Genomic DNA, 16,418 nt, shown 5'->3' with positions numbered 1-16,418 from the left:
TATCAAAGATCAAAGAAGAGTTGTTTTTTTTCCTAGCTCTAGTTACTTAATATTTCAATGTATTATCTTTTCATTTCCAAATAAATCTCATTTAAGTTGAATACTTTCAGATCTCATAAACTTATTTCCTGATCTGATATAGGGGAATGCTTTATAGCTGATAGGGCTAGCAAGGGCAGGGTACCATATTATTATTGGTATTATGACTGAGTAAGTGGTTTGTGGAACAGAAGGTAGTTGAGAATAGGGATGATAAAAGTTTGAGACTGAGTCCTGGCTTCCTCAAATATATAGAATTTGGTATGATGATGAGAATCTGTAAAAGAGAAAAGGAAAAACAGCCCAGGAGATAAGAAAAAATGAATGGCAAACAACCTTTCTCAGGAAAGACTTTTAATGACTGAATGAATGGCTATCAGAAGGGCTTAGGGCTTAATGCTGCATTGGGACCCATAATCATGACTGTTCTTCAGAAACAGGTTGGTATCATTATCAGGGGGAAAAGTTATTGGAATACATACTTAATCACTTTTGTTGTCATTTATAGGCATCTCATTTAAGGTAAAATTATTTTCAAAACTGCTAATGATGCAACATAATATTGTACTAGCAAAATAAATATGACAATAGACAGATTATCTCAGTTAATTTGAAGACTTGAAATCACTCTACTGTTTCTCAACATTTGATGCCTGAAACAACTTGTGATCAAAATCATTTTATCTGAGATTGCTACTGTGAACCATCTTATTAAAATAAATTTGATCATGGACTGTGTATTGTTTGTTAAAAGCAGTGTTTTGTTGTTGTTGTTTAGTTGTTAAATCATGTCCAACTCTTTTGTGACCCCATTGATTGCAACCTGCCAAGCTCCTCTGCCTGTGGGATTTCCCAATAGTATTGTTACGGCAATTTAAATTATAATACCACATATGGCAATCAAAGCTACTGCAGATTTTCAAAACTACATATGCATAGTTTTGCTACAGCCTCTCTTTGGTGGCACTTTGTTTTTTAACAGTTGAATATATCAGAATTGGGGCAAATATTAGAACAGTCAAATAGTTGAAAAAGTATTGATGGTAGTGAGAGTAGTTTTGCTCTACATGCCTACAAAAACAGAACTTGTTTTCCACCACCCCCACCCCCAACTGGTATTTAAAACCTGCCATCCCTTAGCTACTCTGAAAAGATGCCAAGTGTCCAGGATGAGGGGAAATGAAAGTTCAAAGACATTCCAACCCTGCTATTTGAAGGTACTAGTGAAATAACCATATCTACATATATGAGTCAAATTCAATACAATAAAAATATAGAACACATTAATGTAATCTTAGGATACTTAAATCACCTACTAAAATAAAGTACTTTCAGTTTCCTAAAAGTGAACACTACATACCATAGATTTTTTAAATTAGAAATATGTCAATTGACTTTTAGTAATGTTTAACAGGTGTGATACAAATAGAGGTAGTTTAAAAGCTAAATATTGTTAAATCATTTGATACTGTTGATGAGAAAAAAGTGATACCTAAAATTTTTGGTGGTAAAACTTTGCACATTGAAATATATAAGCCTTTCTTGCCTGGAATAAACATTAACCAAAACAGAAACAGAAAATCAGTTCAAGTGATGGTTACTAAGATATCTGTCAACTTTGAATATATTCATAAATGGAGTAAAATCATTAAATTTTCAGGACATAATATTGACATTATTCCTTGTAACTATATGTAGCTATAAATAAATATATGCCTGTATAACTTTTTGTAATCAGATATTTTTGAAGTCACAAACTGTGTTCTACTTGTATTTTATAAAGAATAAACATCACTGTGAGGAAGACATAATGGTGTATTTCAAATTCTTAACACAAATGACACCTTGTAAACTTTCTAGAGCACAATATTTTTAAGACATTAAGACCGCCTAAAACTATGGCACAACGTGCTTTAGTGATATACCAAACCAGCCAAACACAGTTAAACTATTATGGTGCTTTATAAAAATAGAAACGTGACCTACGTTTTGCTACTTGCTGCGTCCCTCTTTATTTCAGCAGGCTATCCACTGTGGGTTCCTAACCACTTATTAAAAATTGAAAGCCGACAGCTATAAATCCGTAGAAATATGATAGGTAACCCACTTGCAACAGATGTGGATTTTTTTACTGTTTGCCTGGAGTTGCTGAAAATCATCTATATCTTAAATCTCCCCAATTCGGATGGATAGTTGCTTGTACCATACCTGTCCCTTTCAGTAGTAATTGAAAACAGGATTTTAAAGTAAAAAAATTCATTCTTGCCACCTTGACAAGTTCGGTTTTGTGAGAAAATTATTAGTAGTTGAATATCCTCTACTGTCTCTACTTCTTGTGTGAAATAAGGCAAAAAGTTATCTGTTAATATATAGCAAGTTCTCAAGCTTATAAATAACTTCAGGAGTGAAAAATCCCTGTAAAAGGCTAATTCCACACACACTCACATACATACAATTTACAGATTAAGTTTTAACCTAAGCTAAGCTATTTTTCATAATATTTTTATGCTTTAAAACCCTGCAGTGTTCAAATGACAGGGAAATTATGGTACATATAAATACACAGGATCAAATGAAAATGAAAGACTGTTTAATATCATCCTAATATGTATCATAATTCCAAAATACAATGGAGGGCTTTTTAACTCTTAATGAAAACACTTTTTCTAATTTTTTGTTTTCTCTTTTTTGGGACAAACAACAGAAGACAAGTAACCAAAAGAAATTAATCTGATAAATGACATTAGTACTAATAAGAAGAATATATATCCTTACTGCTCCTACATGAGTAGAAGAAAGGCAATTTTCACTAGGAAATTGTACTAATACATCAAAGAGTTTTGTGGTCCTTTGTTCAACTGCTATCAAGTGTACTAAATCCCAACTATTTACTTTCTATGTTAAATTTATTACTCTTTCTAATAGGAAAACATATTTCTTTATACTGTCTTGATCTTGTACCTCTTCTGGCTTCTATTCCTTTAAACAAAGTATTTGTTTTACAAAACAAGATCTTGGAAGGAAGGGGTGTTGATGCTTGAGGCATTAGAAGTGTTCTAAATTTACTACATGAGAACTGAAAAGTAAATGAACTCTTCTCCCACCAAAGTCAGGAAAGGACATTTCTAACAGGTACAAAGTTGTCAGAAATATCACAAAGCCCATTGTGATTTAGAGGGAGACTATCAGGGCAGGCTCCAGATAGGCCTGCACAAGTCCAGAAGATTATTTTATAAAGTAACCCCCTTTAGTATGACCTGAGTTAAGTGAACAGTTGAAAGTTAGACTAGATCCCTCATTTTGCATGTAAAAAGAAGGAAAGGTAATTTATTTGGTGATTTTTTTGGTTGTTGTTATTTGGTCATTCTATCATATGTAATAGCGACTAGTCCAGCAAGACCAGAAATGGTTTTCAAACACATAAAATCAAAATAATGTGAATGATTGGTGAGATTTTTTCAGAAGAACCCAATCATAGGAGTTAAATTCAAGTATTTTCTCACCATAACTAGCCATATATTTAACCAATTTCTTTGTGATCTGAACATGATGAAAACCTAATAAAATTTATATAATGTCATGATAATATAATACATTAGAGAACTTTAATATTCAGCATGGCTCACCTATTCTGGTTTCATGAGTATACATTTAGCATCCATCATCCTAGTTATTTCATGTCCTACAGATTATCCCACTTTAAAACTACGAATTCTCAGAACTAATGATCATTCACTCGTTTTACTCAGGAAAACTGTAATTTCCATTTAAAGTCATTGGTAAAAAGAAACAAGTGCCCAAGAATATATAACCCAAATAACAAAAAATGGCTTTGTTTTCATTTCCAATTCCTCTTGCCTTTTTCTGAATTCACTATCATTATTTCTTTATATTCATAGTAACAGTTCTCCTTAATTATATTTCAAAATCAGTCCTTTAGAAATGGGATTCGAATCATGCACTTACAGTCTGTGATTTTTAGTGTCCTCTTGACTTCTCCACTTCCTGAGCCCCCACAACCATCTTCATCATCACAGTCCCCGCTGACCTGTTCGGCCATGCCGCCACCACTGCCCGTGTGATGTTCCCACTTGGTGGGTTTGGGTGACCTACCCTGTAACAACTAAATATGGATACCAAAACCACTTATTAATAGAAAGTTCAAATCATCTAAGGATGCTATTCAACAACATGCAAAACTTATAATTGTTTTCTTATGTGGATACACTATTTTGATGTGGACACCTTAACAAATCAAGCATGAAAGAAAGAGAAAAAACTACTGACATAATAATAAATAATGGGCAAGGTCTTACAGCTATGAAGAGCTGCAATCTGCCTATTAGCACTGTGATACAGTTTTGGAAATCAAATAAAACCAGATCTTCTTTCTCATGAATGCTTTGGTTAGAGAATCCCGTTTCTGAATACACAATATTAAAAGCAGGGTAAATCAATCTCCAGCACAACAAAGCTCCCTCTGAAGAGTATTGGCTGGTAATGTACTGTTTTACAAACCAACAGTCCTAAATTTCTCAAAAAAGAAGACTGCCATTCTTCTAAAAAGACTCAATGAAAGAAATATATATCTTGGACATGTACATTTGTAGTTTTATTTAAACTTTATGGGTTAAATATGCACACCAATGTATATGGAACAGAAGAAAACCATGGAACAAAAGACTTGGGTTCTAATTCCATTTATACAAATTACTCAAGAAATTTAACCAACTTTGTTTCTCAAGAATTTCACTTACTTTGACGAGCAAAATAGATAGAATAGCCATTTCCCCCTATAACATGGGGAAAGTAATATTTTGAATGAAACTGGACATGCCTGAACTCCTTTTCCAAAAGGTGATGTTGTGAATAATGGAATATTTCGCTTAAAGCTAAGACTGAGTAACATGATTTGGAATGTGACATTTACACCTCTAAGGCAATTTTGGAGGATCCATGACCAAGCGTGAGCACTGGAAGGTACTGCCATGTTATGAATGAAACATATTACAGCTGAATGGTTAATGGGAATTCAAGTTTTCAGCGTGTTTTATAAAAGTATTAGGGTGGCTGTTTCTAAGAACTTTTCAGAGATTTCAAATTTTCAATACAGAGATCAACTGTATTGATTAGCAGAAAATAAACACACAACTCAAGGAGAGAATTTTATACTGAAATATATAGAGTAAAATATCCTAAGTACATATAAGATAAATATGTTTAGCATTTAAAGAACACTAACATTAAGCAACAACTTTGACAACTGATTAACTTTCAAAATTAAAAAATAAAATTGGGTCACAAATTCTGAAATATTGCAGCTCCTTGAGATTTATTTTCCCTGAGAAAAGTGAAACGTTAAAAAAATTTGAAAATAATTTTAAAATTTTAACCAGAATTTATCCTATTGATCAGCATTTCCCAAACATTAATAGGTGTTACATTTTAAAAGAAAGCTTCTTTCATGGTCAGTAAATTTAGAATTAAGTTAAAGAAAGTTTCGTATTGTATTTAATGTACTGATATGTATGCTACTGCCCATAGGGAGATATGGCAATGGGAAAATACAGATTTGTAACAAAGTATATAAAATTCAAAAATCTGAAAAAGTAAAGGAAAGATAAAAGGCATTATTCTATAAAGATAAAATTTTAATAATTAAGTAAACCTAATTATTAAATTATCATTAAATAAAATATTAAAAAATTTAAATGAACGTCATAAAATATTGCCATATATCATTTGTTATTTCGCATTATCACAAAGGGCTGAGATTCAGAGGTTCAACATACTCAGATTTAGATCCTGATTCTGACATATATTAACCATGTGACATTGGGCAAATTCCTGAATAACTTAGTTCATTCAAAACTAAAATAAAGACAGTAATATACCAGGGTCATTGTTCTTATTAAGAGAAAAATATATATAAAGCATACTGAATGGTGTTTGCACATTAAAAGGTAATGCATTTTGATAATTATTATCTTTGTTATTATACAGTCTATTGCAATATTGCTTAAACACTTAGATTCATTAACTGAAAATATATTTGATAAACAATACAACTATATGACTTACATTAAAATTATTCAAAGTTCTATCTGAAAAGCACAATAAAAGCTAAACTCTCTGATAAGTGTTATTTCTTTTGCCTCTGACACTTTTTCCCAACATTTCCCATTTCAACTTTATTTCCCTGTTACCTAAGTATTCTTCCAATATTTTACTGGGACCTTGGTCAGAAGAAGAAGAAACCTTGTGAACAGCCCTAAGAATGGATAAATCACCAAAGATCCAACCCAATGAATTTGAACTCAAAAATGCAAACAGAAAGATAGCACATGTAAAATAAAACTTACTGCTTTAGGTAATTAGCTTGGGTTGAAAGTAACTAATTGCATTAGCTATCAGAGAATGATTAATTTATTTATAGTGCTGGTAAAAATAATAGATGACAATAGAGAAAAATTATTATTTTTAAAACCATTAATATGTTCATTATACTACATTTCTCCATCACTTCAGTGACACTCCAAGAAACAAATACATCCATGATCCCATTTGATCTATGCTCCAGGTCCCTGTGATCCCATCTCTTTCTGGAAGAGCCAGCACCTCCATCTCCATCTTTTCTGCATAAAATCTCTACTTTATATGTTCATTTCCTTCTTATAAATCATAAACATCCACAAACATTCATTTTCATTCTCACAATTGAAATAAAACTTAATTTTTGAAAATCCTCAATCAATAACCAATCAACAAAAACAATCAGCTTTTCACAGTAAGACCCTTATTCAAAATCCCACTTCTTTATGACTAAACTATTCTGATTTCTTAGTTTGATCATCTTTCTCCTCACATTTCCAAAATAATAAAAATAAATGTTCAGTTAATAATGTAAATCCCCCTTTAGTCTTTTCAGATTCTTTCAGGGAATCCATCCTAACAGATTGCATTCTCATCTGTGTATAGACCATTCGTAATTCTTTATTTGCAACCCCTGTTACTCTTCAGTTCACCACTAAGCAACAGTTAGATATAAAAGGTACTGTACTATTTTGCATCTTAAAATAGAACTATTCACTTCCACTATTCATATGTCATTACAACTTATCTCTCCAACTCCCTCATTGTGAGGGCCATTGGTCTCTCCTGCCTATTACCACCATATTATTTCCCTTAAATCAGTACTTTCACTATGCCATTTCTCTGCCTTAGAACTTTTTGTGACTCTATAGTGTCAAAACCCACTGGTGTCAACATGTATCCAGAGAAGAAATGCCAGTCTAGCTAGATGAGCCACAGAAAGAAGTCTTATGATGAAATGATTGGGAAATGCATACCAAGTCCCCTTCTTGAGATCTATGAACTGAAGGCTCATAAGGAATCTACAGTAAGCAATCTTGTTTAGTTGAGATTCACTTTACATTTCCCAAATTAACATATGCAAATTAACCCCTCCTCTCACATTACAAACATTGACATTGTTTGGAAATGAGTCTATAATAAAAAAGTTCAAATTTTGCCTCCAATCAAGGTCCCATAAAATATAGTTTCTTAAATTATTATATCTAAAACAGCAACCTCTGGCACCCAGACTCCTCTACATAGCATTTTGTTTTTCTCACAGTAATTGTGTGAATTTATTTGCCTGGAAAATCCAGAGGAGCCTGGCAGGCTACAGTCCATGGGGCCACAAAGAGGTAGACATGACTGAGCGACTAACTTTTAGGTTCCTAACTTTGTTTATGCTCATTTTATGTTCTCTTCCTTCTCATTACTATCATAAACAGTACAGCCTGACATCACTAAACTAAGCCAGTCTTTCAAGGAAGAAACCCACATGGAAGTAAAATTGTCTCCCTTCATTCTCATCCTGCCTTGCCTCTGAACTTGCCCAAATATAAAGCTGATGGCATTTTGAATACTTAGACCTTTCCCCTGTCCTGGAGGGTAGAAAGTCAATCAATAAATACATATTTATAGAACTACTACAACAGAGGAAAGGGCATGATTTTGGGTCCCAGTCACACATTAATTGTGTGCCTTTAAGCAAGTTACTTAAGTCCATTAAAACTCATTTTATTCTATTGAATAATAATGCAAAGGAAAGGAAAGCACTTTATAAAGTACTCTGCTCATTTACAGTATTCTGCACAAGACACAGCATTAAAACTGAGAAATGCACAAAGTAAGGACAGAGTAGAAAAGAATCCAACAACTTTTAGGGTGTTCCTTTTTTCCTCAATGTCAAGCAATTTGTGCAGTCAGCTGATTAGATGAAAATAGTCAGTTTGGATGACTGATGCTTCCTGCCTATGTTTAATTGGTTTAGGAAGCTCATTAGGGATGCTATCTTGGAGGATGAATTTGGTGAGTGGAATATCTGATGACTGTGAGGCAAATGTATTTCTTTCAGCTGGTGAATTAATCTCTCAATAGACTCAATTTGCTTTTTACTAACTGTCTGGCAATATCCCATCGCTGCAATAGCCTTTCAAACACTTACAATAAACTCTGGCTATTGATGGCTTGCATACACATGTTTGCTGTAAAAGACAAACATATTCATCACATTCAACAATCTGTACATGTGAGAGCAATAGAATGTGCTTCAAAATGCAATATACAATGATACAACTCTAAAATATTCCCTCCACTCTTTTACAATCATTTATACAGATATATAAGAAGCAAATATACGTTTAGAAAACATTGGTCATCATAAAAAGTATGTTTTAGTCATCTGTTCAAACCTAGACATGGTAGAAAGTTCTGTTTTACAATTTTGTATTATTGATGGGCCTGTATGTTGGTTGGTAAAAAAAAAAAAAAAAAAAACTGACAGAAAAATTTCAAAGCAGAAAATAGAAAAATTGTGCTTTCATTTCATCATTAATAAAATTTCTTTAAAGTATATATATTAAGTATAGAACAAAAACCCTCTATGTATAAACACATGCAAATATGTACATATATATGAATTTAATTTTGTTATAAAGCAATTGGTATCTATACTTTCATAAAATTGAAGTAAAACCTATAAAGAAATGTATGGGAAATAGAAAAACTACTGAAGTGTATAATATTTAAAAACTGGAACTCTGATTGAAAATTTCTTATGATGTATTTTCAAAATTTATCTTTGTAACATATTTGTTAGACATATTTTAAATAAAAACTCTTTATATAAAATGCTCTCACTGTTTTGCAATTGAACTTCCCTTTCCTCAAACCTCCAGTTCTGTTCCCATCCACCCCCTCAACCCACTCTACCCTATTTCACCTTTGTCATTTATACTTGTTCATCTTTTAGATGTTTCTCTTATATAAAACATTTCTGCTCTTTCTCTTTCAAAATTAGAAAATATTTTATCCCCCAAACCTAAATACTACAAATCTTCAGATTATATTAAAGATTATGTTTTCAAAAGCAGTTAAACCTTTATAGACTATCCTACCTAAAAAGCCAAACACATTCTACAATATGTCATGTTATGTTAAGTTGACCAGACACAGAAGTCATTTCTGTAGGATTTCTTGTCAGTGTTTGCTCTAAGTTTGAGGTTTCTCATCTCAGCTTCTGTTGCACTGGTAATTTGAAAGGTCACTGTTCTGTGACATTTGGTTTGTGCAATGCAGTCTGGCAATTTATAAAAGTCTTGTGATTTTGTAAATAGAATACTGAACTTAGAAAAGGCTTACTACATTCATTCTTGGCCTCTTAAACTGTAAAGAAGTCATTTGTTCTTTTTCCCTTAAGAAAATTCTATGTATTTCCCTTCCACCATGCCTGACCCTTACCTCCAGCTCAGAATGAGGCCAGTTTCATTTTCTGAGCCGCCATAACAAAATTGACCAGATAAGTTTATAACTAATGTGTGTCCTTGTCTAAACTCTAAACTAGATCTCACAGGAGAGTTAAAACTAAAAGCTGGTGAGTTAAGTGCAGGAAGAGAATGGAACAGTGACAAAACCTCAAATAAGACACAGGAAAATTGTTGGCCCCAAAGAGGAAGTGTGCATGCCAAACACTGTCGATCATCAAAAGGCTTTTGTGAAATGTCTATAGTAAAACACTACAAGGACCTGAAAAGAATTGTGGAAAAAGCAAAAAAAAAAAAAAATTTCTTAGGTGACAATCCCAAAGTTACTGTTGGAGACATCTATCAAAACATCCATGCTAAGTAAGCCATAAACAGGTGGGTCCAGAAGAACAATAACAGGAGTAGGAGAAGAAACAAGCATACATGAAGGGTAAGTGATGTAAAAGGATCCTGAAACAGAAGAAAGGGAGAAGAAAATTGGAGGTTATAAGTAGATTACAAGCCCATAACATGTTCAATGGAATAACTAGATGTGCAATGCAAAATTCTCAAATCAAACATTTCATTGTGGAGACATGATGTATGGCAACTACTAAAAAATTTTAAACATATGGAAATTACTTTCTTGATGCTACCTCTTACTTCAAAGCTAATTTATTAATTTTCTTAATCATTGCATGTTCACCAACACACATATGCACACACAAGTCACATGGACATATTGTCACCCACCAATATTATAGGACAGAAAACATCATCTCAGTTTCTGGCTGATTCAGGTTCATCTATGAATGCAATTAAATGCATTCTAAATAAGAATTATCAGATAATTGTATTATTTTATATTCATGAGGTTCAGAATAAATTTATATTGTTAGTGGTATGGTTTATCATTGTGAAGTCATTTTCTTTGTATGTTGGAAGCCTTTATCCCTTTAACTAGGTCTTTATATGCATGGGGAGTATTTATATATTCACCAAAGTAATACAGTGGTGCTGGTGGTTTAGTTGCTAAGTTGTGTCCGACTCTTGCGATCCCATGGACTGTAGCCCTCCAGGCTCCTCTGTCCATGGGATTTTCCAGGCAAGAATAATGAAGCGGGTTGCCATTTCCTTTTCCAGGGGATATTCCAGACCCAGGGATCGAACCTAGGTCTCCTATACCGAGGCAGATTATTTACCTAGTGAGCTACCAAAGAAGCCCAGACACATCAGCTAATTTGCCCCAAATGTGCAGTTACTTGTGTCCTGAATTACTTCAGAAAACTGCCTCTTCCATGTAGAGGTTCACGGCAATTAAAGGTGCAAGTGACTTACTGTTCAGAACATGCTTAGCTAATTGCCTAGTTATCCCCTATCATCTACCTGAAATTCCAGAGCCCAGCAACTGAATTTCCAAAATCAAGGATAGACCAAAACTGAACATCTACTGTTTCTGGGGAAAATAAGGGAAAGCATTCCCAAGCATAGATGGACTGATTTAGATAAATTCAAGACAAGTCAATACCATCTGATAAATCTGGCTTCTGCTCACCACACTCTACCATATCATAAGGTAGTTTTACAGGCACTTCCTAGTTAATGATATAGATAGGGATTCATTTTACATGGTTAGCAAGTGAGTGTCTTTCCCCCCCTTAGCCTACCAAAATGTTCCCTCACCTGGTTCAATCATAAGGAAAAGAACAGTAAGTACCAGTGCCTTAGTTACCTGCTCTAACAGGAAGACCGGGTCATTTTTATATAGCATACAACAATCAGCAATCTGCATCATTAACTTAGATTTTTCCTTACTATTTTTTTTTTTTTAATAGCTTCAGTGTGTTTCTGGCAGGCCCACAAAGTTTATAGCATTCAACCATTTTGTATTTTAATCATTGTCCTTTAATCATTTATCTGCATAAGATTGATGTCATAGAAAGACAACAGAAAATAACAAAGAAAAGGAAGGAAGGAAAAAGGACAATGTCAATCATAATGCATTGCTAATGCAAGGGCTCTCTGATTAGAAAAGATTTTTGTTTGTTAATTCATCACAATTTTCATTGCCTTTTTCAAAGAGCTGTGGAGCATCACAAATCCATTTAAAACCTGGTTTTGGTAACCAATCTAGAGTCTCTTCACTGGCCAGCTGTGCACAACTCATTCTCAAGTACTCCATTAAAACATTCCAGGATAGATTCCCCTAAAGTTTTCACAGTCTATTAAAGGTTTACTTCCAAAAGGAGCTCATTCTGATCCCATTTAGTATGACACCCTTGTGTATGGCAGATGGTTATGAGAGTTATATCTTCATAAATGTCATTCTGGTCTTCACCTTTGCAATGAAATTCCCTCAATCTAGATTTATTTACATAAACCATAAAAATATGGTCAGAGACAAGCCAAAAGAGGATTTAAGGAAAGTGATTTTTACTAAATATTCTAGACATAATTTGAGAAAAATGGTTAAAATTTGAGACTGGGATTGTTTTGGGGAGGAGGTAGGTAGGTATTTGACTGGGATTCTAGACCAAATTCCCATTAACTATTTATATGCATGACCTTAAATAAATCATTTAATGTTGCTGAGCCTAAATGTTTAGCTGAAAAAAATAAGAAATTAAGGAGGGGGAAAAAAATTCTGAATGTGTTTTAGAGATCCAAATTTTCAAGTCTAATATACTTCAAGCCTTTCTAACATTTGGCTTAGAAATAGGTATTACATAATTAAAGATTATTGCGGTTTTCCTTCATATACATTTTAATTCCATTCTTTTCTGCTGGATTTGTTTTTTAATTTAAAAAAATATGTTATCTGTTTATTACTAATTAAATTATGTTTCTGCAAAAACATCTGCTGAAGCCCTTTTAATATCCGTTTATTATTTACTAAATTTTGTTTCTATAAAAACATCTGTTGAAGCCCTAAAATCTTAGGACCTCAGAATGTGACCTTATTAGGAAAAAGGGGCTTCACAGAGGTAATAAAGTTAGTTCAGTTAGGTTCAGTCGCTCAGCCATGTCCAACTCTCTGCAATCTCATGGATTGCAGCACATCAGGCTTCCGTATGTCACTCGGAGTTTACTCAAACTCATGACCATTGTGTCGGTGATGTCATCCAACCATCTCATCCTCTGTCATCCCCTTCTCCTCCTGATCTTTTCCTATGAGTCAGTTCTTCACATCAGGTGGCCAAAGTATTGGAGTTTCAGCTTCAACATTAGTCCTTCCAATGAATATTCAGAACTGATTAACTTTAGGATGGACTGGTTGGATCTCACCATCCAAGGGACTCTCAAGAGTCTTCTCCAAAACCATAGTTGAGAAGCATCAGTTATTCGGCACTCAGCTTTTTTTATAGTCCAACTCTCACATCCATACATGACTATTGGAAAAACCATAGCTTAGACTAGACAGACCTTTGTTGGCAAAGTAATGTCTCTGCTTTTTAATATACTGTCTAGGTTATTCATAGCTTTTCTTCCAAGGAGCAAGTGTCTTTTAATTTCATGGCTGCAATCACCATCTGCAGTGATTTTGGAACCCCAAAAGATAAAGTCTGTCACTGTTTCCACTGTTTCCCCTTCTATTTGCCATGAAGTGATGGGACCGGATGCCATGATGTTACTTTTCTGAATGTTGAGTTTTAGGCCAACTTTTGCACTCTCCTCTTTCATTTTCATCAAGAGGCTCATTAGTCTCTTTCTGCCATAAGGGTGGTGTCATTTGTATATCTGAAGTTATTGATATTTCTCCAAGCAATCTTGATTCCAGCTCGTGCTTCATCCAGCTCAGCATTTCGCATGATGTACTTTGCATATAATTTAAATAAGCAGGGTGACAGTCTTGATGTACCTCTTTTCAGATTTGGAACCAGTCTGTTGTTCCATGTCAGTTCTAACTGTTGCTTCTTGACCTGCATACAGATTTCTCAGGAGGCAGGGAATATCAGGTGGTCTGCTATTCCCATTTCTTTAAGAATTTTCCAGTTTTTTGTGATCCACACAGTCAAAGGCTTTGGAGCAGTCAATAAAGCAAAAGTAGATGTTTTTCTGGAACTCTCTTGCTTTTTCAATGACCCAGTGGATGTTGGCAATTTGATCTCTGGTTCCTCTGACTTTTCTAATCCAGCTTGAACATCTGGATGTTCGCAGTTCATGTACTGTTGAAGCATGTCTTGGAGAATTTTGCATTACTTTGCTAGTGTGTGAGATGAGTGTGATTGTGCAGTAGTTTGGACATTCTTTGGCAATGCCTTTCTTTGGGATCGGAATGAAAACTGACCTTTTGCAGTCCTGTGACCACTGCTGAGTTTTCCAGATTTGCTGGTATATTGAGTGCAGCACTTTCACAGCACCATCTTTTACGATTTGAAATAGCTCAACTGGAATTCTATCACCTCAACTAGCTTTGTTCATAGTGGTATTTCCTAAGGTCCACTTGACTTCACATTCCAAGATGTCTGGCTCTAGCTGAGTGATCACACCATTGTGGTTATCTGGGTCATGAAGATCCTTTTTATACAGTTCTGTGTATTCTTGCCACCTCATCTTAGTATCTTCTGCTTTTGTTAGATCCATACCATTTCTGTCCTTTACTGTGTTCATATTTTCATGAAATATTCCCTTTGTATCTCTAATTTTCTTGAAGAGTCTAGTCTTTCCCATTGTATTGTTTTCCTCTATTTCTTTGCATTGATCACTGAGGTAGACTTTCTTATCTCTTCTTGCTATTCTTTGGAATTCTCCATTCAAATGGGTGTATCTTTCCTTTTCTCCTTTGCCTTTTGTTTCTCCTCTTTTCTCAGCTATTTGTAAGGCCTCATCAGACAACCAATTTGCCTTTTTGCATTTCTTTTCATATGGATGGTCTTGATCACTGCCTCCTATACAATGTCACGAACCTCTGTCCATAGTTCTTCAGGCACTCTGTCTATCAGATCTAATCCCTTGAAATTATTTGTCACTTCCACTGTATAATCATAAGGGATTTGATTTAGGTCACACCTAAATGGTTTAAGTAGTTTTCCCTACTTTCTTCAATTTGAGTCTTAATTTTGCAATAAGGAGTTCATGAGCTGAGCCACAGTCAGCTCCTGGTGTTCTTTTTGCTGACTGTATAGAGCTTCTCCACCTTTGACTGCAAAGAATATAATCAATCTGATTTTGGTATTGACCATCTGGTGATGTCCTCTAAAATGAGGTCATCTTGGTGGGCCCTAATCCAATACGATTAGTGTCCTTATAAAAAGGGGAAATTTAAACACAGAGACACACAGAATGAAGGCTTTATGAAGAGAGAAGGAGATTCCATGAAGTTGAAAGGACTGCACTGATATACTTACAAGCCAAGGAATGTGAATGATTGCCAGCAAACCACTGAGAGCTAGAAGAGAGCCATGGAATAGATCCACCACCACAAACTTCAGAAGGAAACAGCCTTGCTGACATCTGGAATTTGGACTTCTCACCTCTAGAATGTGACACGATAATTTTGTTTTACCCCACCCAGTCTGTGGTACCTTGTGACAGTAGCCCCAACAAGCGAATACAAAGTTACATACTGAAAAACGCATAAATCAAAAATGTATAACTCAAAGAATGCTTCAACCTGACCTCAGCCACACGACCCCCATAGTCATGACACAATGCTACCATCAGGCCAGAAGCCTCTTTGATGATTCAGTCATTTTTTTCTCCCAAAGAGAACATAAGCTTGACTTCCTCTACCACGCACTCCATTTTTCCTAAGGAACTTTATATGAACATAAGCATGTTGTGACATTATACTTGTAGCAGCATTCTGTGCATTCAATTGCAAAATTTTATTCTATTACATCAGTAAAGCATAACTTGTCATTCTTCTGATGGTGGACAATCCTGCAGTTTTTTTTTGTGTGTGTGGATATAAAAATAGTGTTGCTATGAAAATCTATTAAATGTCTTTTGGTATGAAAAGTCAGTCATATTTGTTGGATGCAAAGAGCTGACTCACTGGAAAACACCCTGATATTGGGAAAGATTGAGGGCAGGAGGAAAAGGAGGTGATAGAGGATGAGACAGTTGGATGGCCTCATCAACTCAGTGGACATGAGCTTGAGCAAACTCTGGGAAATGGTGAAGGACAGGGAAGCCTGGCATGCTGCAGTCCATGGGGTTGCAAAGAGTCAGACATGACTGAGCGACTGAACAAGAATACCTAAATGTGGAATCATTAGCCCCTAGAGGTAGTTATGTGTTAAACCAAACTAGCTATATTTATTATTTATATTCTTCCTTCTTAATATTGATGTACAATTTACTCATAATAGAGTATATTGCTCTTAAATAGACAGGTCAGGAAGTTCTCTCATAGGTCCATACACAAAACACAAGTGAGATTAAAAATATGTCACAAGTATCCCAGAAATCTCATTTCATCACAGTCAATAACTGCAATAAAAAGATAACTCCTGTTCTAACCTCAATTCACTCAAATTCATTTTGCCTGTTAATGATCTTCATAGAAGTAGTGTATGCAGTATATAACCTCTTGCATAAGGGTATTTTTATGCAACATTATGT

General features: G+C 34.5%; 1 protein-coding gene across 1 annotated transcript in view; it reads right to left on the bottom strand.

The window, feature by feature from the left end:
• GPC5 (glypican 5) overlaps window positions 1-16,418 on the bottom strand; it is a gene marked incomplete at its 3' end in the record, with an annotated part of 835,169 nt that overhangs the window by 47,645 nt on the left and 771,106 nt on the right. Inside the window, exon 7 of the mRNA XM_068984785.1 lies at window positions 4,006-4,162. Coding sequence (XP_068840886.1) covers window positions 4,006-4,162 — 157 coding nt within the window. The remainder of the gene's footprint in view (window positions 1-4,005; window positions 4,163-16,418) is intronic.

The sequence above is a fragment of the Capricornis sumatraensis genome, chromosome 12 (genome assembly GCF_032405125.1).
Source record: "Capricornis sumatraensis isolate serow.1 chromosome 12, serow.2, whole genome shotgun sequence".
NCBI classification, from domain to species: Eukaryota; Metazoa; Chordata; class Mammalia; order Artiodactyla; family Bovidae; genus Capricornis; species Capricornis sumatraensis.
The sequence above is the reverse complement of the archived record's forward strand: the minus strand, read 5'-3'. Positions and strand labels throughout refer to the sequence as shown.